The sequence below is a fragment of the Gadus macrocephalus genome, chromosome 15, assembly GCF_031168955.1.
Source record: "Gadus macrocephalus chromosome 15, ASM3116895v1".
Classification (NCBI taxonomy): Eukaryota; Metazoa; Chordata; class Actinopteri; order Gadiformes; family Gadidae; genus Gadus; species Gadus macrocephalus.
This window is the reverse complement of record NC_082396.1, coordinates 1,888,512-1,911,945: the sequence shown is the minus strand read 5'-3', so window position 1 is coordinate 1,911,945 and position 23,434 is coordinate 1,888,512. Positions and strand designations below refer to the sequence as shown.

Here is a 23,434-nt window from a genome sequence, read left to right as displayed (position 1 = left end):
GTGGAGTGCACGCTGCCTAACCCCCTGGAGACCGGGGTTCATGTCTACTGTTGGAAGACTCGTAGCTCCTTTTTTATTGGTCGTCATGAAAAAAAACATAAGGGGTAATACTGTTGTTTTTTATTGGTCGTCATGAAAATAAACATAAGGGGTAACACTGTCGTTTTATTTGGTCGTCATGAAAAAAAACATAAGGGGTAACACTGTTGTTTTTTATTGTTCGTCATGAAAATAAACATAAGGGATAACACTGTCCTTTTTTATTGGTCGTCATTAAAAAAAACATAAGGGGGTAACACTGTTGTTTTTTATTGGTCGTAATGAAAAAATACATAAGGGGTAACACTGTTGTTTTTTTATTGGTCGTCATGAAAAAAAGCATAAGGGGTAACACTGTTGTTTTTTATTGGTCGTCATGAAAAAAACCATAAAGGGTAACACTGTTGTCTTTGTCAAATAAAATATAAGGGGTAACACTGTTGTTTTTTATTGGTCATCATGAAAAAAAACATAAGGGAAACTATAGCAATACACACATACATTTTAATGTCATGAATATCCTCTTTATTGATGATTGATTATTGTGTATAGGGTAAGTTGGGTTTGGGTTGCGTTCATTTTTTTTTTTTCTGGCAAGAGCTTTTGGGGGATGATTGATTATTGGGGGTGACACTGTTGTTTTTCTTTGGTCGTCATGAAAAAAACATAAGGGGTAACATTGTCGATATTTATCAATTAAAACATAGGGGGTAACACTGTCGTTTTTATCAAATGAAACATGAGGGGTGACACTGGTTTTTCTTTGGTCGTCATGAAAAACCCATAAGGGGTAACACTGTCGAAATGTATCGAATAAAACATAGGGGGTAATTGGGATTATACTGAGCCTGGCCATATACTGTATTGCATTATGAGCTAAATATTGGTTATGTCAAACGAAAATTAGAATGAGAGCATCAATGGAAAAACTGACCATCATGACCATCCATACCCTTGCATAGAATGATTGATGACGTTTAAAGTAGCACAACTTTAATTGGCTAGTTTAAACCGGAAGTGCCCCTCGTACCTACTTTTCTCTTTTGCTCCGTGGCGTCTTGTATTTGTGCATCCATGGGCTTGCAGCGCTAGCTATTTGCTTTCGCCTTTCATGTGAAAAACGGAGGGCACGGTCGGTGGAGTGGTTTAATTGGGTAAGCGGTTCATTTTTTACATATGACATATTTGAAACATTTATCTTTAAGCTTAAAAGCTAAAGTCTTATTGTGGTATTTACATTGATACAGAGCGAGCAGCGGAGCGTGCATTTCCGTTTGACATTTTCGAAATAAATCGACTTGATGTGAGTGTTAATTTTACACTGTTAATAATCTTCATCGAATAAATTGTTTGGATAAGACAAATATTTTTAATGCAGCAATTTCGTTGTGGCATGGCATTGTGATCCGTGCGACGCTTGGGAACTGTTCAGTGCTCAGTCCTCCTGTCATGCCCACTACGGCGGTGTTTGCCTAATCAGTAGTGTGGGGACTGTCTGCTTCGGTATCCTTTATTTTATTAACTGGTAAGGGTGTTCCGATTGAAGCCATACTTTATAAATTCTCGTGTAATTGAGCAGACGTTTAACAGAACAATCGAATAAGTGCTGCACCAGCAACTTTCTACGGATGTACATAGTGAAGACAATAGGAACCAGACTAAAACATCTGTATACGATTTACATTCAACCGTACCGCTACCACAGCTGTTTAGTCTGCATGCTTTAATTGTGAAGAGGTGATCAAAAGACCGGAAACGTAATGAAACCTTCAGCAGGATGAACGGAGGTTTGTCTCAATCCAGTCCGCCCACCGCCGCGAAACAACGAGCTGTTGTTGCCCCCCCCCCCCCCCGCTGTTATTTGCTAGACTCTGAATAAACATCTGCGAACCCAGCTTGAAATGCAGCACACCTGTGCCGAAAAAAAATAGCTGCCCGGCCACGAATAGACACTTAAACTATATTATCCTTTTTTTTCTGTCTGCTGTAGGTAAACATCTCTTTGACACTTGCTCCAGTTAAGTTGTTGACATTGCCAGACGAAGTGAAACATACACTTAAGTTGCCGTTATTAATGTGACACTCAAACATTATTGATTCCCATCGTGGATATCATTGCCCAAATAATAAATGTTTCCTTCACACTCAATGCGTTTAAAAGACACATACACGTAATGTGAATCGGCCGATACATCAGAGGGCGAAAGGGGGGAATGCATTCTCGCTGGCCGTAGCTCAGAGGCTAGCGCGATGCCCAGGCGCGGCTTGGCCATGCCCAGCCGGGCGCGTTGGCTCTTCCTGGGCCTGTTCCTGCTGCTGGTGCTGCTGCTGTTCGCCTACCTGCTGGAGTGCACCCCTCCCGCCGACCTCACCATGGCCCTGCCCGGCCTGGTGGGTGACGGCTACGGCAAGGAGCACTACCAAGGCCTGCTGCAGGAGCAGGAGGAGCGCCACCTCAACCGCGCCGCCAGCCTCAAGCGGCAGATCGCCCAGCTGAAGCAGGAGCTGCAGGAGATGGGCGACCGGCTGAAGCTCCTGCAGGAGCGGAAGGAGCCGCCCGGCGTGCCGGGCCTGTCCGAGGCCAAGGACCAGGAGCCGGGCGACCTGCTGGAGTACCTGCACTCGCAGATCGACAAGGCGGAGGTGAGCACGGGCGCGCGCTTCCCCAGCGAGTACGCGGTGGTGCCCTTCGAGAGCTTCACCTCGTCCAAGGTGTACCAGCTGGAGATGGGGCTGACGCGGCACCCCGAGGAGAAGCCCGTCCGCAAGGACCGGCGGGACGAGCTGGTGGAGGCGGTGGAGGCGGCGCTGGACATCATCAACAACCCCGACGAGGAGGACGGCGCCGACGACGACGCGCCCATGCAGAGGCAGACCTACTCGGACCTCCACTTCACCGAGGGTACGACCGGACTGGGGGGAAAGTCTCCGTTTTGGAAATCTGCCCCTTATGACATCGCAGGTGGGCGTGTCCGCCTAGACGTGTGACGGAGAGATGAGCAACATTTGCTCCGGTCCACGGGGTAGGCTGGTAGACTGATCTATCCAGCGCACATCTATGTGGGACACGCCCGCTTGTGATGTCAGACAAGCCGTATCCAAAACGGCTTTTAACGGCTAATCACACCACACCTGGTGGCATGTCATGGGACCTTTAAAGATCGGTGTTGTGTTGCCAACTCTTGAGCGAGCTGCTTGATCCCTGTGCTGGGACTGGTAGATACTCACGGAGCGATTAGCGTTCAATACAACACGATGTGGGGATGAATAATCAATATATTGTCTGCAGGCTTACCTGATCTGCTGCATGGTTTTTGTATCATTGTGCCTCATGTTAGTGGTTAGTGGTGAGATTACACCTGCAGGGACAACAAGCGGTCAAGTCTCCTGTGTGTCTTCCCCTCTGTCGGCAGGGCTGTACCGGACGGAGCGGGACAAAGGCACGCTGTACGAGCTCTTCTTCGCCAAGGAGGACTCCAGCAGCTTCCGCCACGTCACGCTCTTCCGGCCCTTCGGGCCCCTGATGAAGGTGCGCAGCACGGCGGTGGAGACGCAGGGCGTGGTCATCAACGTCATCGTGCCGCTGGCGGGCCGAGTGGAGACCTTCATGCAGTTCCTGCTCAACTTCAGGTGGGCCCCGCCGAGCCCTGTGGCCCCGTCCCGGGCCCCGGGCCCCGGGCTGACCACTGGTTTCCATTAGCTCAGAGTCAGGGTTTCCTGTCTGCGCTGGGAGACTAATACCAGACGACGTGGAAGAGGAGTTAAAGTGGTTTGGTGTTGAGCTGTTAATACTGAGTTTTACGAAAACCAATTTACTGACATTTAATTGTCTGTATTTTTTTACGTATTGTAGTACTTTATGGTGTATTTATTATTTGTAAGTATGTATGGTGCTTGTCAACTATCCTTTTATCAAAGATCTATTTTTTCTTTCACTGCTGTGCTTCAGGGAAGTGTGCGTCCAGCAGGATAGGAGAGTTCATCTGACGGTGGTTTACTTTGGGCAAGAGGGCCTGCAGGAGGTGAAGTCGTCTTTGGTGAAGCTCTCCAGGTCTGTCCGCTGTCTGAACTGTAATGAGGGTTCACCACTGAACGTGGCCCACCGTCTACAAACACGTGCTAATCTGCCCCAATTCCTTACGTCATTATGGAAACAATAATGCAAGAAAAGCTGTTGTATGAGCGGCGAGGGGAGTTGACCACGCTCTGTTTGGTTCCTCCCAGCGAGGAGAGCTTCTCCAACTACACCCTGCTCCCGGTGGACGAGGAGTTCTCCCGGGGCCGCGGTCTGGACATCGGGGCCCACGCCTGGACCAGGGGCGACGTGCTCATGTTCTTCTGCGACGTGGACATCCACTTCACCCTGGACTTCCTCAACGCCTGCCGCCTGCACGCCTCTCCTAGTAGGTGACCTTTAGTACGGTGTGACCCCCCCCGTGGGTCAGTACCCCCCCTGGGGGGCTCCCGATGTGCAGATGCAGTTGAATGAGCTTGCTGATAGACTATATGTCATATGTGATTATATCTATGCGAAGCAGGAAACATGGCTTGTACTTGTTTATAAGCTATATATTTCAAAGTCATCATAAAGCTCTTGTATATATGAACAGACTGCCTAATGTTCTATAACAAACTATTACTAATCACTTGGGGTACCACGTTTGTATCACTGTGTATTTTCAGTGTACATTGATATTACATTATTTGTTAATAGTTGAAAGGTTTAAAACGATGTGTATATGGAAGGGTTGGAAGTATAGTATTGAAGTTGAGGTTGCATTTATATTGCGTACTGAGGAGATGTTTTGCTTCTTTTTGTGTTTTGTAGACAAGAGGGTGTTTTACCCTGTGGTTTTCAGTCTGTACAACCCCGCCATTGTTTATGGAAACTTGGAACAGCCTCCTCCAGTTGACCTGCAGCTGGTAAGGACTGACTCTCATTCCATGGAGCGGAACGTGCCACGGGCTCTGGACGGGTTTTAGTTTAGACTGAAAGCTAGTTCCCACCTACATGATGCAATAATGATATAATCTAAAATGAACACGCATTCACTCATTCAGGATTATGTCTGGGTAGTGGGTACTGACGCATGATACGTCCTTTCAAACAGAATCACAAGAAAGAGGCTGGCTTCTGGAGAGACTTTGGCTTTGGAATGACATGTCAATACCGGTCAGACTTCCTGAACATCGGTAAGACCGGGGTCCAGTGAAACTCCTCATCAGTTCAGTATTTATTAGTGCTGTCAAGCGTTTAAAATATTAATCGCCTTAATGTCATAGTTAACTCACGATTAATCAATTAGCAGTCAGGCTACTGCTTCTTTGTTTTGAGCCGAAGAATTTTTATTTTTATTTTTTTTTACAAATGAATAATTGCGTTAAACGATCGATAAAATGAACGCCGTTAAAATTGGTTTGCGTTAACGCCGTTAATAACGCGTTTAACTGACAGCACTAGTATTTATACATCAGTGTTCCCCATTGATTCTAACGGTTTCCACTTTGTTTCCCAGGGGGTTTCGACCTGGACGTGAAGGGCTGGGGCGTGGAGGACGTGCACCTGTACAGGAAGTACCTGAGGAGCGACCTGATCGTGACACGCACCCCCGTGGCGGGCCTGTTCCACCTGTGGCACGAGAAGCGGTGTGTGGACGAGCTGACCCCGGAGCAGTACAGCATGTGCATCCAGTCCAAGGCCATGAACGAGGCCTCCCACTCCCACCTGGGCATGCTGGTGTTCCAGGAGGAGATCAAGGCCCACCTCCGCAAGCAGGCCTTCAAGACCCGCAGCAAGCCCGAGGGCTGAGGGGGTGGGAGGAGGAAGGGGGCAGCTCTTTATACTGACAGTTCTGGTGCCCCACAAGCAGCACACAGACCCGCTTACATTTCAGTGGCTCGGCAGTAGACACAGATGAATGTACGACATGGCCGACGCGTTGAGTGTTCCATTTCTACGATGCCGCTCAGGACATTCCAAGGCGCAGCCCTCACAAAGGACGGCAGTCGGAACGAAACCTTAGGGGACGGATTTATTGTTTGTGTAAAATTCGTGGCAAAATGCCTGGAGTTCATTTCGGACATTGAAGAGACTTCTCACACGGTATTCAGTGGAGTTTTAAGGGAGTCATTTGTCTCACGTTCTCTTGCTACATCAGTATTCCACAAGTTACTGTGATTTCAAGGAGCGTTGGCCAAACTATTTCTAGCAAGAACACGACTCCAATACCGAGGTATCAAAATGTTGCGTTCACCTTTGGGAAACTGGTACTAATATTTATGGCTGGAGTTTAATTTGCATCGGACTTGCAACTTAAGTCAGACAAAACATCTAAAGGATCGTCTTTTGGTTTTAAGAGTTGGAATAGCGCACAATCTGGACCAACCGGCACGCAAAGTGTTATTGTTCTGTTCCTGTCATGATGCCCGTGAACTGGGACCAAGTTAGTATTTATTAACGTCATGCACCTTCAGCCATGAACCATTTCATGAAGCTTGTAAATGAACATTACTAGTCAAAATAAGGGACCTATCATGTTATTGTAGCCTTGGTAGGAAAAAGGGACAATCCTTCAGTCTTCCTTGCTCAGAGGGTAAGCCTTTGTATTACGTTGAGTTCATGGTCCAGAACCAGTGTAAGGATCGTTCAGATGTCTTGATTGTCCAGTGGGATTTCTCACAGCACTATCATTCCAAATACTTGTTAGAGGCGGCACACGTTTTGTACTTTATTTTCTTCCACGTGGTTTAATTTTGTTTAACACTTGTGCCTTCTTAACGTGATGCAGCAATCACATTAGTCAGGTCATTGTTGTTGAAGTGGCACGTTCATAGATCTGTTGTACATTTTATTTCTTGTTCGATGCGATTGGCTATCGCACTGGAATCGGTAGGATTGTAGGAGACCCTATCTGGAATGTAGGATAGGAGAGAATAGTTTTAGGGTACAGCTGTCCACACGACAGGCCGCGAGCAAAGTGCTTCTCTTCATCTCAAATGGAACGCAGGTTGACATGCCATCCCATTCTGTAGTAGTTAGTTTTTATTAATCAGTTATAGCAAACATGTCTGCTTTTGTTAAGTCTGACCAGCCATCTCTGCTTACTCTGTATATAGACTTCACTTCCTGTTCATCTTTTTAATGAGGAAACAGCTTGTTGAATTCTGAAATGATTTATTCGACATGTTGGCCATTGAATAAAACAGGAAGCTCTTCACTGCTGCCTTGTCAAGTCACTTATGTTAAAATCTTTGTATAATGAATTGTATAATGTACAGTATAGTTTCAGTAAACATAGCGCCAACTCGACCAGTTCTATAATTTAGTTGAACTAGTCACTGGAATCCCTTAACTTTATCTGTTCTTAATTTAAGATAATATGCATCATACAACATTCGTACTCATCCCTATACATTCAACTAAAAATAATAATAAAAAAATAATCAGAAAGAAGTCCAGCAGAATAAACATGGAATAGTAAACGTAAAAGACAGTGAAGGGCTTTTAAAAATAGACTGCGTTAATGAAGGATGTGCTCGGGGTGAATGCCCATGGACTTGTAGATCTCTTTGAGAAGCATCAAGGCTGTGTCTTCGGACTCCCTGCAGAGGAAGAGACGTAGGAGCTCAACACTGAGGCACAAGCCTTCCACACAACGGCCAGTGTGTCACGTTTCACTTCAGCTTTTTGTGAAAACTGATCAACGCAGGACCAAAGCAATGACACATTTACATTACACATTTACATGGTCCAAGTAGGAACCGATCCAATACATTTCACCAATACCAAGACCACATTACCGTGCGTGTGCGTGCGTGCGTGCGTGTGCGTGCGTGCGTGTGCGTGCGTGCGTGTGCGTGCGTGCGCGTGCGTGCGTCGTACCAGTAACACAGGTGGCTCTGGAGGGCGAAGAGGTACTCGTTGAAGCTCTCGATGGGCTTCTCCTGCAGGACATAGTCGATGCGGTTGCCGCCGTTCAGCCTCCCCATCTTCACCTGGGGCTCCTCCTCCCTCAGCGGCTCCACCGCCTCCGCCATCTTGTCCTCTGCGACTGAAGGGGGACCACCGTCTGTTAAGGTCACAGCGCGGGAGATTGAGCCCCTCCCAGCTACTGGGCGGGAGAGTTCAAGAAAACAAAAAAAACCTCAATAACGTTGTTCTGCGGGAGGGGGCTGCAGACAGCCTAGCTCCGCCCGCCTAAGTACTTCCGCTCAATTTGAATTTCCCTTCAGTACTAGGTCTGGGTCTGCCGTATGTTAGTGGGTTTTCTCCGTCTCAATGTTGTGCGTCCAATCAGCGAACAGAGGGAGTGGCTGAGAACAATGACGTTAAAGTCAGCTCTCGTTGACGGACATCTTCACGGTGTTTGGTTTGTTTACAGCCCGGCCAAACGTCCGCGATTGGTTATGGCAGATCCAATAGTTTTAAACTTCAACAGACACCCGCCTTCAAGTGAGTTAACGTTTGTCAATTGAGTAGGTCCAGACTCTGTACAAATGAAATGAAGTACGAGAGTCTGGTCGGACCAAGCTAGGCTGCAGACAGAAAGTAGTTGAAAGTCAAAACCTTTTGAGTCACTATCTTTTCTTAAAAGGCTTGGTTTTGACATTACATTAGGTTATGAACTACAGCGACTATGCGACGTTGGTGGGCCTGGGTGGTTGGTGTGTATTGGGGGGGGGGGGGTCAGGAGTGTCAATAGAAACATTCTTCTAAATAATCCAGCCTTGAGTTTTTCTCGACATGCCCTCAGCAGCATAACTGACATGCTTGGTGAGGATGAAGCGAGGTCATCAATCGGGTCACACTGGGTTTAAAAATACCTCTGCATTCTCGGAGGTTAAGCGTGTACTTACTCAGTATAGGCGGTTCATTCTACAGCTGAATACTGTCAACAAGGTGTGATCACGGCCCTAGTGATCCTACTCTGTTCTAATATAACTTCTGAGGGGAGACGATGCAGAGACCGTCCGGAGACCATAAACTGAAGCGGTGCAGTTACGCCTCGTTTCCCGTTTCGTTACGCGTGCATTCCACCCAAAGATAAACTGATTTACAGAAGTAGATCCATCTTAGAAGGGGATTTTAACAAATATTCCCAAAGACGCTAGTCTGCACAGTATAAACTTGGAAAATGACACTTTGACACTTTTATAGTTCACAACAGCTGGCCAAGTTTGCATTCGCCGATAATGTCTGCCATCACATTTAAGCAAAGTCATCTAAAGTGTGATTTGTGAGCCTGCCAAAGGAAACGGGGGCATCCGGCCCTAATGCAGAGGCCGAGGCCGCCAGTGTCTACTACCACGACTGTGTTTATCGTAGGCGGAAGACTTTTTAATACCACCTTGAATGAAATTTAAGACCTAAAACACGCAATGGTGGGGGGGATCCTGCTGTATTATAACCCAAGCGTAGCATGTGTGTCACTCAATGAGACTCATTCACCTGCCCATTGTCACAGACTAGCTAGCAAGCACGCAGATAATCGTTTATATATGCAGCTAGCAAGAAAGAAGCCTCTCTACACGTCCTTCCTGAAAAGTCCCACGAGAAAAAAATAAAAAATAAAAATAGTCCTGCCCCGACAAATTTAAGACCTTGAGTTACAGTATTTAAGACCAGCATATGACATTAGTAACGAATAAGACTTTTTAAGGCCTTAAATTTAAAAACATGAATTTAAGACTTAAGACTTTTTTAGGATGAGCAGACACCCTGTTTAATATGCATGACAATTTAAGTTACCTTCCCTGCGGTCACGTGACGGATTTGAGCCTTTTTGGATTGGATCAGGGACTTTAACCAACGTGATTGGCTAATCTCCGGCTATCCCCTCGTTAATATTCATCCCGTATTTCCCCGGGTTCCGCCCGCGACCGTCCCGTCGGCGTGGCCCACTCACCCTCCTGGACCTGCTGCTTCTCCTCCTCCTCCTTGATGCGGCTGGCCACCATGGCCAGCTCGGCCTGCAGCTGGGCCGAGGAGGTGTGGGCGCGGGCGAAGTCGTTGAGCGTCTGCCAGGCGTTCTTCAGCGAGCTCATCAGCCCCTGCTTCAGGTCCGAGCCCATCCGGGTCAGGGACTCCTTCAGCTCTGGAGGAGGACGGCCCGCCGAGGGACCACGGGGTTAGGGCTTTCAACATGATGCCATCGTCAAGTATAGATATAGAATATATTTACTGAGGATATGCATCGCGTGAATTTGATTGGTTCGCTATCTCGGAATATTGGCCAATATCCCGAGATTGAGATCTCAAACTCTGGATATTTTCTCTTCACGCTAATAAAAACAAATAAACCGCTATTAAGAACAATTAAATCCCGGCAAAAAGTGTTATCTTGTTTCTTTTTGGAAACAAGATAAAACAATTATTCACTCCGTGAATAGTGGGGGCGATTCCCCACAATTCACTTTGCCTTTGGCGAATAATTGTTAAATATATGTTCTGCTTTCAGTGCAGTCTATTATTAGGACACTGGATTAGCCGTCCCCATGGCTACCTGCCTAGCACTGCTGCTTTCTTTGGAAGCTAGGCTAAGCTAAGCTCTACCAGTTGGTGCTGGAGGGCCAGCAGAGGGAGCTATTCTACCTCTAACAAGGACACACACACACACACACACACACACACACACACACACACACACACACACACACACACACACACACACACACACACACACACACACACACACACACACACACACACACACACACACACACACACACACACACACACACACACACACACGAGGAGTGGGTGAGGAGTACCGAGGTGCAGCCTCTTGCGGCCCTTGTGGTGGGGGATGAGGACGGGCTTCAGGTCCAGGTCAGGCAGGATCATGGGCTCGATTCGGTACGCCACCGGGTCCAGCTGGAAGAGAACAACGGGCTGCCGGTCATAACGAGCAATGAAAGAAGTTGGGATTGCTGTTACAATCCAGCAAGTACGTGAGATAAGGAAGATGTCGATGAAATATAAAAGCCAGCATTAAACCACCAGTTGAGCTCCTGTATTAGTTTATATTTATTTCTTCAACATACAAAATGTTATTGGGAGAAGAAGTCGTACTTTCTTTGAAACGTGTGAACCTTTTGAACCATTGTGTCCGACCCTCTGAATGAACACCAGACTGCTGGAGTTAGGAACGCATTGCACCACAGCTCAGCCCGATGACCAGTGGGATACAGTGGGTGGAATGGGTCTGTGTGCCTAACAGGTCTGTGTGTGTGTGTTATGGTCTGTGTGTGTGTGTGTGTGTGTGTTATGGTCTGTGTGTGTGTGTGTGTGTGTTATGGTCTGTGTGTGTGTCTGTGTGTGTGTGTAATGGTTCTGTCTGTGTGTTATGGTCTGTCTGTGTGTGTAATGCTCTGTGTGTGTGTTATGGTCTGTCTGTGTGTGTAATGCTCTGTGTGTGTCTGTGTGTGTGTGTGTGTTATGGTCTGTCTGTGTGTGTAATGCTCTGTGTGTGTGTGTGTGTGTTATGGTCCGTCTGTGTGTGTAATGCTCTGTGTGTGTGTGTGTGTGTGTGTGTTATGGTCTGTCTGTGTGTGTAATGCTCTGTGTGTGTGTGTGTGTGTGTGTGTGTGTGTTATGGTCTGTCTGTGTGTGTAATGCTCTGTGTGTGTCTGTGTGTGTGTGTGTGTGTGTGTGTTATGGTCTGTCTGTGTGTGTAATGCTCTGTGTGTGTGTGTTATGGTCTGTCTGTGTGTGTAATGCTCTGTGTGTGTGTGTGTGTGTGTGTGTTATGGTCTGTCTGTGTGTGTAATGCTCTGTGTGTGTGTGTGTGTGTGTGTGTTATGGTCTGTCTGTGTGTGTAATGCTCTGTGTGTGTCTGTGTGTGTGTGTGTGTGTGTGTGTGTGTTATGGTCTGTCTGTGTGTGTAATGCTCTGTGTGTGTCTGTGTGTGTGTGTGTGTGTGTGTGTGTGTGTGTGTTATGGTCTGTCTGTGTGTGTAATGCTCTGTGTGTGTGTGTGTGTGTGTTATGGTCTGTCTGTGTGTATAATGCTCTGTGTGTGTGTGTGTGTGTGTGTGTTATGGTCTGTCTGTGTGTATAATGCTCTGTGTGTGTGTGTGTTATGGTCTGTCTGTGTGTGTAATGCTGTGTGTGTGTGTGTGTGTGTGTGTGTGTGTGTGTGTGTGTGTGTGTGTGTGTGTGTGTGTGTGTGTGTGTGTGTGTGTGTGTGTGTGTGTGTGTGTGTGTGTGTGTGTGTGTGTGTGTGTGTGTGTGTGTGTGTGTGTGTGTGTTATGGTCTGTCTGTGTGTGTGTGTGTGTGTGTGTGTTATGGTCTGTCTGTGTGTGTAATGCTCTGTGTGTGTGTGTGTGTGTTATGGTCTGTCTGTGTGTGATGCTCTGTGTGAGCTCGGTCTGTGCTCGGTCTGTGCTCGCTGGGTACCGGGTGGTAGATGTTGAAGAAGCCCTCGCAGGTGGGCAGCTGGTAGCTCTCCTCGATCCTCTCCAGGCCGCGCACCGTCAGGAACATCCCGATGGGAGAGCCCAGGGCGAAGAAGTTAACGGGCTCAAAGTCCAGAGCGTGGTAGATCACTGACACCTGCAGGTGGACAGGTGTCAGCCATGCGTCGGACTTTATTTATTTGGACGAATGTCTTGTTCAATCCCAATTCATACCCATTAAGGAATAAAAGTCTCCTTTTTGTCACGTCTGATTGTCAGTTAAATTATGACTACAGGTGTTTATTATATTACCGTATAAGTGTTGTTTTTTGCTTCAAAATACCCTATCCAACAGAGGTCAGCAGAAGGTCAGAAAGAGGAAGAGGTAGGAGCAGCACATAACTTCTCAAAAAGTGGGAGAGTTTGATCCGTTCAAATCTGACGTTAGATGTCAATCACACCGCTAGGAATGACAGTGGACGGTTGAGTTGAGTTACAGAGCGATGTCATTGGACAAAAAACGGTCTGTTTAACGCCACTGCAGGCCGGGGTCATAACTAGGTAATACAGCTGTACGCCAGAAGAAAGCACAAGGTTTGATTTTGTGGGCAAATTAAGCTGGATATGATATTAAATATCTTGATGTTAAGATGCTTCTCCCAGCAGACAACAAAGAAAATGTAGTGTATGTAACATTATACAGTACGAAGAAGCTGCCAAAAGTAAACGAGGCCCTGAAACCCTTCCCCTTACTTCCATCGCTTCAGGAAGATTGAGGGGCCAGTGGGGGCCAGTAGGGGGCAGTAGGGGGCAGTAGGGGGCAGTGGGGGCCGGTAGGGGCCGGTGGGGGCCAGTGGGGGCCAGTAGGGGGCAGTAGGGGGCAGTAGGGGGCCAGTAGGGGCCAGTAGGGGCCAGTGGGGGCCAGTGGGGGCCAGTGGGGGCCAGTGGGGGGCAGTAGGGGGCAGTAGGGGGCAGTGCGGGCCAGTAGGGGCCGGTGGGGGCCAGTAGGGGCCAGTGGGGGCCAGTAGGGGCCAGTAGGGGCCAGTAGGGGGCAGTGGGGGCCAGTAGGGGCCGGTGGGGGCCAGTAGGGGCCAGTGGGGGCCAGTAGGGGGCAGTAGGGGGCAGTAGGGGGCAGTAGGGGCCAGTGGGGGCCAGTGGGGGCCAGTGGGGGCCAGTGGGGGCCAGTGGGGGCCAGTAGGGGGGCAGTAGGGGGGCAGTAGGGGGGCAGTAGGGGCCGGTGGGGGCCAGTAGGGGCCAGTGGGGGCCAGTAGGGGGCAGTAGGGGGCAGTAGGGGCCAGTGGGGGCCAGTAGGGGCCAGTGGGGGCCAGTGGGGGCCAGTGGGGGCCAGTGGGGGCCAGTAGGGGGGCAGTAGGGGCCAGTAGGGGCCAGTAGGGGCCAGTAGGGGCCAGTAGGGGGCAGTAGGGGCCAGTGGGGGCCAGTGGGGGCCAGTGGGGGCCAGTAGGGGCCAGTGGGGGCCAGTAGGGGCCAGTAGGGGGCAGTAGGGGGCAGTAGGGGGGCAGTAGGGGGCAGTAGGGGGCAGTAGGGGGCAGTAGGGGGCAGTAGGGGGGCAGTAGGGGCCGGTAGGGGGCAGTAGGGGCCGGTAGGGGGCAGTAGGGGCCGGTAGGGGGCAGTAGGGGGGCAGTAGGGGGCAGTAGGGGGCAGTAGGGGGCAGTAGGGGGCAGTAGGGGGGCAGTAGGGGCCGGTAGGGGGCAGTAGGGGCCAGTGGGGGCCAGTAGGGGGGCAGTAGGGGGGCAGTAGGGGGGCAGTAGGGGGGCAGTAGGGGCCGGTAGGGGGCAGTAGGGGCCGGTAGGGGGCAGTAGGGGGCAGTAGGGGGCAGTAGGGGGGCAGTAGGGGGCAGTAGGGGCCAGTGGGGGCCAGTAGGGGCCAGTGGGGGCCAGTGGGGGCCAGTGGGGGCCAGTGGGGGCCAGTAGGGGGGCAGTAGGGGGGCAGTAGGGGCCAGTGGGGGCCAGTAGGGGGCAGTAGGGGGCAGTAGGGGGCAGTAGGGGGCAGTAGGGGCCAGTGGGGGCAGTAGGGGGCAGTGGGGGCAGTAGGGGCCAGTAGGGGCCAGTGGGGGCCAGTGGGGGCCAGTAGGGGCCAGTAGGGGGCAGTAGGGGGCAGTAGGGGGCAGTAGGGGGCAGTAGGGGCCAGTGGGGGCCAGTAGGGGCCAGTGGGGGCCAGTGGGGGCCAGTGGGGGCCAGTAGGGGGGCAGTAGGGGGCAGTAGGGGGCAGTAGGGGGGCAGTAGGGGGCAGTAGGGGGGCAGTAGGGGGGCAGTAGGGGGGCAGTAGGGGGGCAGTAGGGGGGCAGTAGGGGGCAGTAGGGGGCAGTAGGGGGCAGTAGGGGGGCAGTAGGGGCCGGTAGGGGGCAGTAGGGGCCGGTAGGGGGCAGTAGGGGCCGGTAGGGGGCAGTAGGGGGCAGTAGGGGGCAGTAGGGGGCAGTAGGGGGCAGTAGGGGGGCAGTAGGGGCCGGTAGGGGGCAGTAGGGGCCGGTAGGGGGCAGTAGGGGGGCAGTAGGGGGCAGTAGGGGGCAGTAGGGGGCAGTAGGGGGCAGTAGGGGGCAGTAGGGGGGCAGTAGGGGCCGGTAGGGGGCAGTAGGGGCCAGTAGGGGCCAGTAGGGGCCGGTGGGGGCCAGTAGGGGGCAGTAGGGGCCAGTAGGGGGGCAGTAGGGGCCGGTGGGGGCCAGTAGGGGGCAGTAGGGGCCGGTGGGGGCCAGTAGGGGGCAGTAGGGGCCGGTGGGGGCCAGTAGGGGCCGGTGGGGGCCAGTAGGGGGCAGTAGGGGCCAGTAGGGGGGCAGTAGGGGGGCAGTAGGGGGGCAGTAGGGGGGCAGTAGGGGCCAGTAGGGGGGCAGTAGGGGGGCAGTAGGGGGGCAGTAGGGGGGCAGTAGGGGGGCAGTAGGGGGGCAGTAGGGGGGCAGTAGGGGGGCAGTAGGGGCCAGCGGGGGCCAGACTACTGCTCAATTTGACTCCCACTATCATCGCCCTCTGATGTTTCACACACTCACCTGTCCGGTGCCGACTTCAAAGTAGTTGTAATCCACGTGGACGGAGGAGCTGGTCTTGCCCACCGGGAGCGTCATGGCGACGGTGTCGGCCAGCGGGGCGACAGCGGGGGCGGGGGCGGGCACCACCTCCTGGCTCACCTCCTGGGCCCTCTGCGCCTCGGCCGCCTGAGAGGCGACAGGCGAAGGGGCAGAGCGTTACCGAAAGATTCAGCCCTAAAGGTCGTATCAGCGATGCTAGGCCGAAACATAAATGATCACATTCATCGGATCCTTCCTCACGATCCGCTATCCGCCCGCCTCATAAGCAGGCCGTCGAAAGAACGCGTCTCTGTAGGCAGCCTACGCTCCGATATCGCACACAAAAAACAAATGGTACTACCAATCACCCAAGACCAAAATAAATAGTATTCCAACCAATCACTGACAAGGGGTGTGTGTTGTGGGGTTTTGCGCTGCGTTCATTACTGGATGCACGAAACACGGAAGGGAGGTGCGAGCTGGCTCCGTTTGTTTGGGATCTCGCGTCAAACGCCAACAGAAGTGACGTCACCCAACATCGCTGATACAACCTTTAAAAGGTCCGCCATCTTGTCACCAGGTTGGCTTTATGATCAGCCATAACAAGCCATTTCACAATCTACCCTCTAGTCTAGTGCCAACACACACGGGATGGATGGATAGATCCGCCGGCCAATCAATTCAAATGGAATTGAATTTTTATAGCCCTTAATCACAGGTACAGTCTCAAAAGGCTGTACAGGCCATATCATTATGACATCCATCGAACCTGGTGGTAAAACAGGGGACCTTTAACTGTGGTTTCAAGTAGGGAGGAGGAGGAGGAGGAGGAGGAGGAGGAGGAGGAGGAGGAGGAGGAGGAGGAGGGGGGATCTGCAGCCGTACCAGCTTATTCACTCGTTCCTTGACGAACTTGGCGATCTTCTTTCGCGGCCCCAGGGGTATCCCCATCTCCTTCAGGTCCTCCACCGTGCACATGAGCTGGAAGAGCACAAAAATACATCAAAGGACCACAATGAGAATCCTTTTTTGTCTTCGTGACATGCAATCATCAGGTTGTCTGCTAACCAGGTAGCTGGATCTTTAATTAGGGATATGTGCAGTTCTATGTTTACAAGTTAAAGGTCCCATGACATGCCACCAGGTGTGGGCTCATCTATCCGTCACACATCGAGGTGGACACACCCATCTGTGATGTCATAAGGGACAGATTTCCAAAACGGCTTGTAACGGCTAATCAACCCACACCTGGTGGCATGTCATGGGACCTTTAAGTTTATTTATAGAGCACATTTAAAGACACAGCTCGCACTGCACAAAGTGCTGCACATAGCGCTATGGAAGTCATCACATCGGGCATCTCTTTCTTACGAAGGACTCGAGGTCGATCTGCTCATCGTCGAAGGTGGTCTTGAAGTCCGACAGGCCCAGGTGCTCCAGCGCGTCAGCCAGCCCCTCCAGAACCTCCGCCTCCTCTCTGGGCTTCTCCTCCACCGCCACCGGGGGAGGGGCCGGACTGTTTCCCACGGCAACGGGGGAAACAGCCTGATATTGGGATGACGAGGAAATTAGAAATGGCGGATGAAATGCGTTTTTCAATCTTCTGACTGAATCGTTAAAATGTGAGCCGCTTCCTAAGCGTTGGGCGTCACCGAGGAGACCTCACCTGTCTCCCGTCCGGGGGGCCGCCGTTAGAGGACGGCACGGGGGGGGCGGTCTGGGAGAGGGCGGCGTTCTTCTGATTGGACAGCAGGTCGAACAGAATCAGGGATCCTGTCGCGGGCAGAGACACTGGATTAGAAACTGGTCTGTGTGGCGACGTCAACAGAATCCCCCTCGTCGTCTTTTAGAAGACGCTTCTAACAAAGTGACTGAGAGTGAAGGTTAGATGCATTTCATTTGAAGACGTTAGAGGACGAGCTCAGGGATGGCTAGGCAGGTAGACTGGGGTTGGAACCCAGAACCTTTAGGTCAGAAGTCAAACCCTACACGACCGTCCTCGAACATGGCTGCTCCCCTCCATCACTGCTTTAGTCGTGTATCGCTTTTACTCGGTGTAATTCATGATTGCATCAACAAACTTTATCACGCCATAAAGTTTTATCAATCCCCGTTTAATTTCTTATGTCCTCGGTCGAAGGCCCTCCATGAAACGCGTTCGGGGGGCGCCTGCGTCCCTCACCCAGGCTGTGGCCGGAGACCGACACCTTGCCAGCGTAGTCGGGGTTCCGGGCCCTGAACAGCGTGTGGAGCCGGTTGATCTCCAGGGCCACCGTGTCCATGATGGTCTGGCAGTAGGTGGGGCTGTTGTAGAACAGCACGTCCAGCAGCGTCTCGTTGGTGAAGTGACGGAGGCGACCCGTGCTGGGCAACGTGATCTTCTTGATTCTCCTGGGCGGGAAAAAAGAGGATTCATGAATCAACATACAGCCTTATTGCTGTGATGTCAGATGACGCACATTTTCAAAACGGCTTGTAACGGCTAATCACACTCACACCTGGTGGTACAATGTGTCCCCTTTGACCCTTTAGAGAATAGATCTCAGCGTTTCCTCTAGCCCTGTGAGGAGTGGGCCCAGGCCAGAGAGGAAGCTCCTCACCTGTCCACGCCCGTGGCGTCCCCGTGGAGCGCCGTGTGCCACTGCACCGGGAGGAACTCCACCCGGCTGATGGCGTGCTCGTCCTGCGCCGTCTTGAAGTGGCTCTGCAGCAGCTTCAGAGACACGCTGCGGAAGTCGTCCACTGAGGAGACACAGACGCAGAGAGAGAGGGAGGGTGAGGACGGAGGTGGTGGTGGTGGTGTCGGTGGTGGTGGTGGTGGTGGTGTCGCTGATGGTGGTGGTGGTGATGGTGGTGGTGGTGGTGGTGGTGGTGGTGGTGGTGGTGGTGTCGGTGGTGGTGTTGGTGGTGGTGGTGGTGGTGGTGGTGGTGGTGGTGGTGGTGGTGGTGGTGGAGGTGGTGGTGGTGGTGGTGGTGGTGGTGGTGGTGGTGGTGTTGGTGGTGGTGGTGGTGGTGTCGCTGATGGTGGTGTTGGTGGTGGTGGTGTTGGTGGTGTTGGTGGTGGTGGTGGTGGTGGTGGTGGTGGTGGTGGTGGTGGTGGTGGTGGTGGTGGTGGTGGTGGTGGTGATGGTGGTGTTGGTGGTGGTGGTGGTGGGGGTGGGGGTGGTGGTGGCATGGAAGAAGCGTAAGCTGTGAGGAGCGATGCAGGCGGCCGTCGCCGTGGCACTCACCACACTCCACCATGCTCCGGAAGCGAAGGTCACACACCGGCCCGATGCCGTGCACCATGAACACCAGGTGGTCCACCGTGGCCAGCTCCCCTGCGATCAGAGAGCAGGAGGATGAACGCAGAGCTTTGAGCGGCATCGGCTCCATCACGGGGACCACGCAACAGGCATTGGCTTTATATCAAATCGAGTCTTGGCAGAAGTTCAGAATCAGGCCTGCTTTTATTCTGCTTTTATTCCTACCACTCAGGCCTCGGTTATACTTTTGTTATCACAGTTTTGTGGTCAGATACACCAGATATGACGCTAAAACTGTAACGTGAACTATGTGGCCGGATTTCACTTTCCCTCAAAAGAGCAGGTCATGCAGTGTGCGTTTTATCTTTTAAGTTATAAAGATATTGGATATTCACGCTCAGAATAAGCGTCATGACACAGGTAACGAAATGACGCGAATACCAGTATGATTCCTGTGTGTCTAGCGGTGTTTACCTGCCCAGGCAGATTATTATGGTCTGTTCAGTAGTCTGCCCATATTGTGGCCAGACTGCTGTGCACACACACCTATTCAATCTGATCAGAATTCGAGGCCGATCACCTCGGGATGTGGTCCAGCTCCTCAGAACACAATGTGAGCAGGATCCGATAGGGGACTGTCCAGACCTGACAGTAAATGTGTCATAACAGTAAAACCCTGGCCTGGATGAACACTGAGTCATACCCCTTCCATTTCCCTTTGCCTATCTGTCCCATTTCAACGGTTCCAGTGAAGGAGGGACATATCTACCATCAGGCACTTCATCGTGGTCGTCGTCGATGCCTCTCTTCACCACCCTGGGTCTGGTCTGGCCCTCCTGTGTAGTGCCCCACTCGTCAGGCATCGCCGAGGGCTGGAACTGAACTATCACCTATTGGACGGCAGGAGGACACAGACCGTGTCAGACCCTTGCATGGTGGGCCCTCAAAGTCTTGAATTTAATGGAAAGTATAATAATTGGCTGCGTGACATCATGTGATTGGGTCGAGTTTCCCCACTAGGCGTTACCTTTGGGTTGTGCATGACGATAGTCTCACCCGACGGGAACTCGAGCCTACGGTGCCACTGGTTGGTGGATACCGCCTTCTTATACTCCGCCTAAGATCACCAGAAATCAACATGGAACCTTGGTACATGAACATACACCATGCTGAGTGGTTCATGAAGAGATACCACGTTATTTTCACTGTTCAATCAATCTTCTGGTGCCAACTGGTCTGGTGGGCAAATCAGATAAAGAAACGATACACCGTGACAACGATTGCCTGAAACTGGATACTAGACATTTCATCGACTATTTTTTTTTTTTGCACCATGGACTCGCTGACTAACTTCTCTTTCACTTTCACGTTCTCTGGGTGCTCTCACCCATTTGAGCCAACGTAGATGACAATGCAGGTTTTAAAGTTGATCATATACTCTCAAAGAGGAAGAAAACACAAGGGTTGTTGATTCACAAATATTTTCCCGCCAGTCGCTTCTACTACAACCAATCAGATCGAGTCAGATTAGATTGACTCTGTGGACGGACTGCAGCTGAACACTCCCGCCCTCCAGCATCCAAGGACCCTAACCCTAACCCGACCCACCAGCCGAGGGACCCACCTCCAGCATCCAAGGACCCTAACCCTAACCCGACCCACCAGCCGGGGGACCCACCTCCAGCTTGTCGCTGAACTCCTCCGAGTAGGGCACGAAGCGGCTGTCGCTGTCGCCCTTGTAGAACCAGGTGCAGCGCCGCACCTCCGTCTCGTCCTCCTCCCAGAACACGGGCGTGCGCAGGCGGTCGTACAGCTGCACGTCGTAGCGCCCGCCGTCCGTGCGTACGACCACGCTCTCCGGGTCGGGTTGCACTGTGCCCGGCGACAAACTCCCATTAACGGGACGATGTTTTTCCCAACCGAACAACCCTGACATCTCTGGCGTTATTAAAGGGCTGATTACGGTCCCACGTTCACGGAATGCACCGGGGTTGCTGACCCCTTACGTCCTTGCGGACCCTCCTTGCGTCCGACACAAGGGCCCGGCGTGCACCTCCCAAAAATTGTGACCTTCCGTCGAGGCGACGCGGCAGCGAGGGCTGTGATTGGTCGGCTCACTAAAACCCGACGCAGAACCGTAAAGGTTCACGACTGCGTCGAAGCGTCTGCGTGGTCCTTGTCGTTGCGTGAACGTGGGACCATGAACAGCCCTTAACTCAGCTACGCCACCAAAATGTGAAACCTACTCTTAACTACAAACTCCGTCGCCACAATAACAATTAAAAGGCTGATTTGGTGTAACACCGTTACCATTCCTCGTCCCGTAAGAACAACCCAATTTGAAAGCTCAATAGTTAAATGTTTTAGGTACTGGCAGCCCCCCCATGCCGTTCATTACCCGAGTTGTACGTCTCCTCCAGCTGGATGGAGTCGATGATGCTGAAGGGAAGCCAGACACTCTTGGACTCCACCTGTTTGCAGAAGAACCAGTGAGGCTGCACGGCCTCATAGACGTTGTACTGCATCATGGCGTTGGCTGGGACCAAGGCTCCGGCCATGGTGGGAGGGGGCAGCGGGCTCTGCATCTGGCCGGGAGGGGGCTGCCGACAGAGGAAAAGGTTGAGGAACAAATCTGTTTTGAGTCACCTTCTTTTCTTTACATGTTATAAGGTAATAAACTGACGCAACAGCAGAATGAGTCGAATACAATCTCAAAATAAAATGATTGTCTATTATGACAACAGATAACGAATGAACATTGAACCAAGCAGTAGCCGGGGAGAAAAATAAATAATCTAAGAACCGGTCTGAGGAAGCTAGCCTCTTGATTAATTAACCAACGCAATTTAAAAAACAAACAAACGCTCCACCCATACACTGAGTGATCTCATTGTTCACTCATCATGCTTATCTTATGGGTGTTTGGCTCTGGAGGACTCAGACCACGGCGTCTACCTTTGTGAAGGCCGGCGGGGGCATGCCGTACCCCTGTGGCGGGGCGCCCAGAGAGTACTGGTTCTGCTGCTGATGCTGCTGCTGGGGTGGCACGGTCGTGGGCGGCGGCAGGACCTCCGGCGACGGCATGTACGGATTGGCTCGGCTGCTCAGCGGGGTGTGGCGGTACGGGTTGTGGCTCAGAGGGGTGCTCTGCGAAGGGGGCGGGGTGGCGGCGGCGAGAGGAGGAGTTTGTCGTCCCATGGGGCTCTGGTAGACGTTGGCCCCGGGGAAGCCCAGGTTGGGGTTGGTTTGAGGCCCGGGCGGTGGCGGGGTCGGGGTCAGCGAGCAGGGGAGAGAGGTGGGACCCGTTGGCACCGGAGGGGGGGCGGAGGACAGCGCAGGCGGAGGGCATTGCTGGTGGTGGCCGATGGACGCGAACGGGTCGCTGTTGGCCGCGGAGCTGGAGAAGTAGTTGAAGGTGGAGGGGGCCGGAGCAGACGCAGAGGACTGGCCCAGGAAACTGTCTTCTTCTCCTACGTCTGTTGAATCATCTGTGGAATATTATGAAGGGTCAGGAATGACGTACGCATGTAACAAAACCCCACAATGAAGATAAGATGCTGAAAAATACCAACAGTGAGTGTAAGAATGGTTCAGACTATCTTTATTGTGGCTACAATCCCCTTTATATAATATGGTAAAGCAGGGAGGAAATTACCAAATGTATAATTATATAAGATCTATTTGATATGACCAATTTACTGCTTTAATCGGAAATGTTGATACGGAATTCAGGGTGGGATGAAATGCCTATTTTACTGATAAGACTGAAGAGAAGTATCAGACTAACGAAATGTATATTTCCAAACGGGCAACGCTTCTTACATATGACCAACAAACAAGATCCCTAGACATTTAGTGCATCACAGGATCGATTGAGCAATTGTCACATACAACAACATAAGTGAAACTAGACCCCACAGCTTATTTCTCTAACAAAAAACATTCCATCAGTCTGGATACCGTATAATCTGACTAACAACACGATGACATTCACATAGTTAAACAGAATATAACACACCGAGTAGCTAGTATGTATATACTGGATTGTTATTTAGGGTCAAACGAATGGCTAACTAGTGGGCTAAGCATCCTGCTAGTTAAAGTACCCTTGTCAAACCCCAGGTTTTTGACCCAATAACCCAATAACATGTTATCTCACCGCCTGACAGCACCGCTGGACCTGTGGCCTGACTGACCGGGATGAATGGCAGACTGAAGTTGAACTCCGGTGCCGCACTAAACAGTAGATTTGCACTAGAGTTCGAGACATTATTATTTTTCCTATCAGCCATTTTCCCCTAAATTACACGTAGCCAATGCAATTCGGCTTTAACCAACCACCCGGATCTCTACCCGTTCCCGGCCACATACACATGATCTATATAATATGTGTATACGTGTGAGCCATGGTTGCCCCGGACAGACTATCATTTGTAGATCGGTGGAAGTCACATCGGGTTGGAGGCGCTTTATTCATGGTTGTTAGGCAGCAGGTCGTTTAGGTGCTGCCCCCTGCAGGCGTGGAAGGTTTACACATTGTGCGCAACTACAGCATCTTTGTAAAGAACATATCTTAATGTTAGATCGGAACATACTGCTTTGAAACAGTAATCCCTTAAATTGAATATTGAATGAATTTAATCACTATATTTGAGTTGGCAAGTAGTTGGTCAGAGTACAAACTTTATACTCAGTGGTGTCAGGCTGACCGGTTAACAAAAACAAGCGAACTGTTCTC

General features: G+C 51.3%; 2 protein-coding genes across 3 annotated transcripts; one reads left to right on the top strand and one right to left on the bottom strand.

Moving 5' to 3' along the window:
* The first annotated feature begins 1,056 nt into the window (after positions 1-1,056).
* Positions 1,057-7,275, top strand: csgalnact2 (chondroitin sulfate N-acetylgalactosaminyltransferase 2). Its single transcript, XM_060072505.1, has 8 exons — positions 1,057-1,193; positions 2,030-2,941; positions 3,453-3,669; positions 3,989-4,090; positions 4,264-4,442; positions 4,868-4,962; positions 5,151-5,232; positions 5,556-7,275. The coding sequence occupies exons 2-8, from the start codon at positions 2,290-2,292 to the stop codon at positions 5,846-5,848; spliced, it is 1,620 nt and encodes a 539-aa protein (XP_059928488.1). The 5' UTR covers positions 1,057-1,193; positions 2,030-2,289; the 3' UTR covers positions 5,849-7,275.
* Positions 7,064-23,095, bottom strand: sec23ip (SEC23 interacting protein). Of its 2 annotated transcripts, none has more exons than XM_060072498.1 (18): positions 22,856-23,095; positions 21,652-22,184; positions 21,095-21,296; positions 20,375-20,568; positions 19,724-19,813; positions 19,466-19,586; positions 18,682-18,771; positions 18,052-18,193; positions 17,634-17,842; positions 17,118-17,224; positions 16,823-16,996; positions 16,337-16,432; positions 15,434-15,598; positions 12,437-12,592; positions 10,810-10,912; positions 9,945-10,133; positions 7,922-8,147; positions 7,064-7,641 (listed from the first exon to the last, which is right to left on the bottom strand). In XM_060072498.1, the coding sequence occupies exons 1-18, from the start codon at positions 22,986-22,988 to the stop codon at positions 7,560-7,562; spliced, it is 3,012 nt and encodes a 1,003-aa protein (XP_059928481.1). In that variant the 5' UTR covers positions 22,989-23,095; the 3' UTR covers positions 7,064-7,559. The 2 variants fall into 2 exon arrangements, with proteins under 2 accessions (XP_059928481.1, XP_059928482.1); XM_060072499.1 differs by having other exon boundaries at positions 7,922-8,084.
* Positions 23,096-23,434: the final 339 nt, after the last annotated feature.

Bases quoted from the DNA above. Each gene is read 5' to 3' on its own strand.
- sec23ip (XM_060072498.1), bottom strand. From the start codon at position 22,988: ATGGCTGATAGGAAAAATAATAATGTCTCGAACTCTAGTGCAAATCTA. The intron at 10,134-10,809 runs GTACTCCTCACC...GTCCTCCTCCAG, and splicing joins CCGCAAGAGGCTGCACCTCG to AGCTGAAGGAGTCCCTGACC. The intron at 7,642-7,921 runs GTACGACGCACG...CTTCCTCTGCAG, and splicing joins CAGAGCCACCTGTGTTACTG to GGAGTCCGAAGACACAGCCT.
- csgalnact2 (XM_060072505.1), top strand. From the start codon at position 2,290: ATGCCCAGGCGCGGCTTGGCCATGCCCAGCCGGGCGCGTTGGCTCTTC. The intron at 4,091-4,263 runs GTCTGTCCGCTG...GGTTCCTCCCAG, and splicing joins TCTTTGGTGAAGCTCTCCAG to CGAGGAGAGCTTCTCCAACT. The intron at 5,233-5,555 runs GTAAGACCGGGG...TTTGTTTCCCAG, and splicing joins GTCAGACTTCCTGAACATCG to GGGGTTTCGACCTGGACGTG.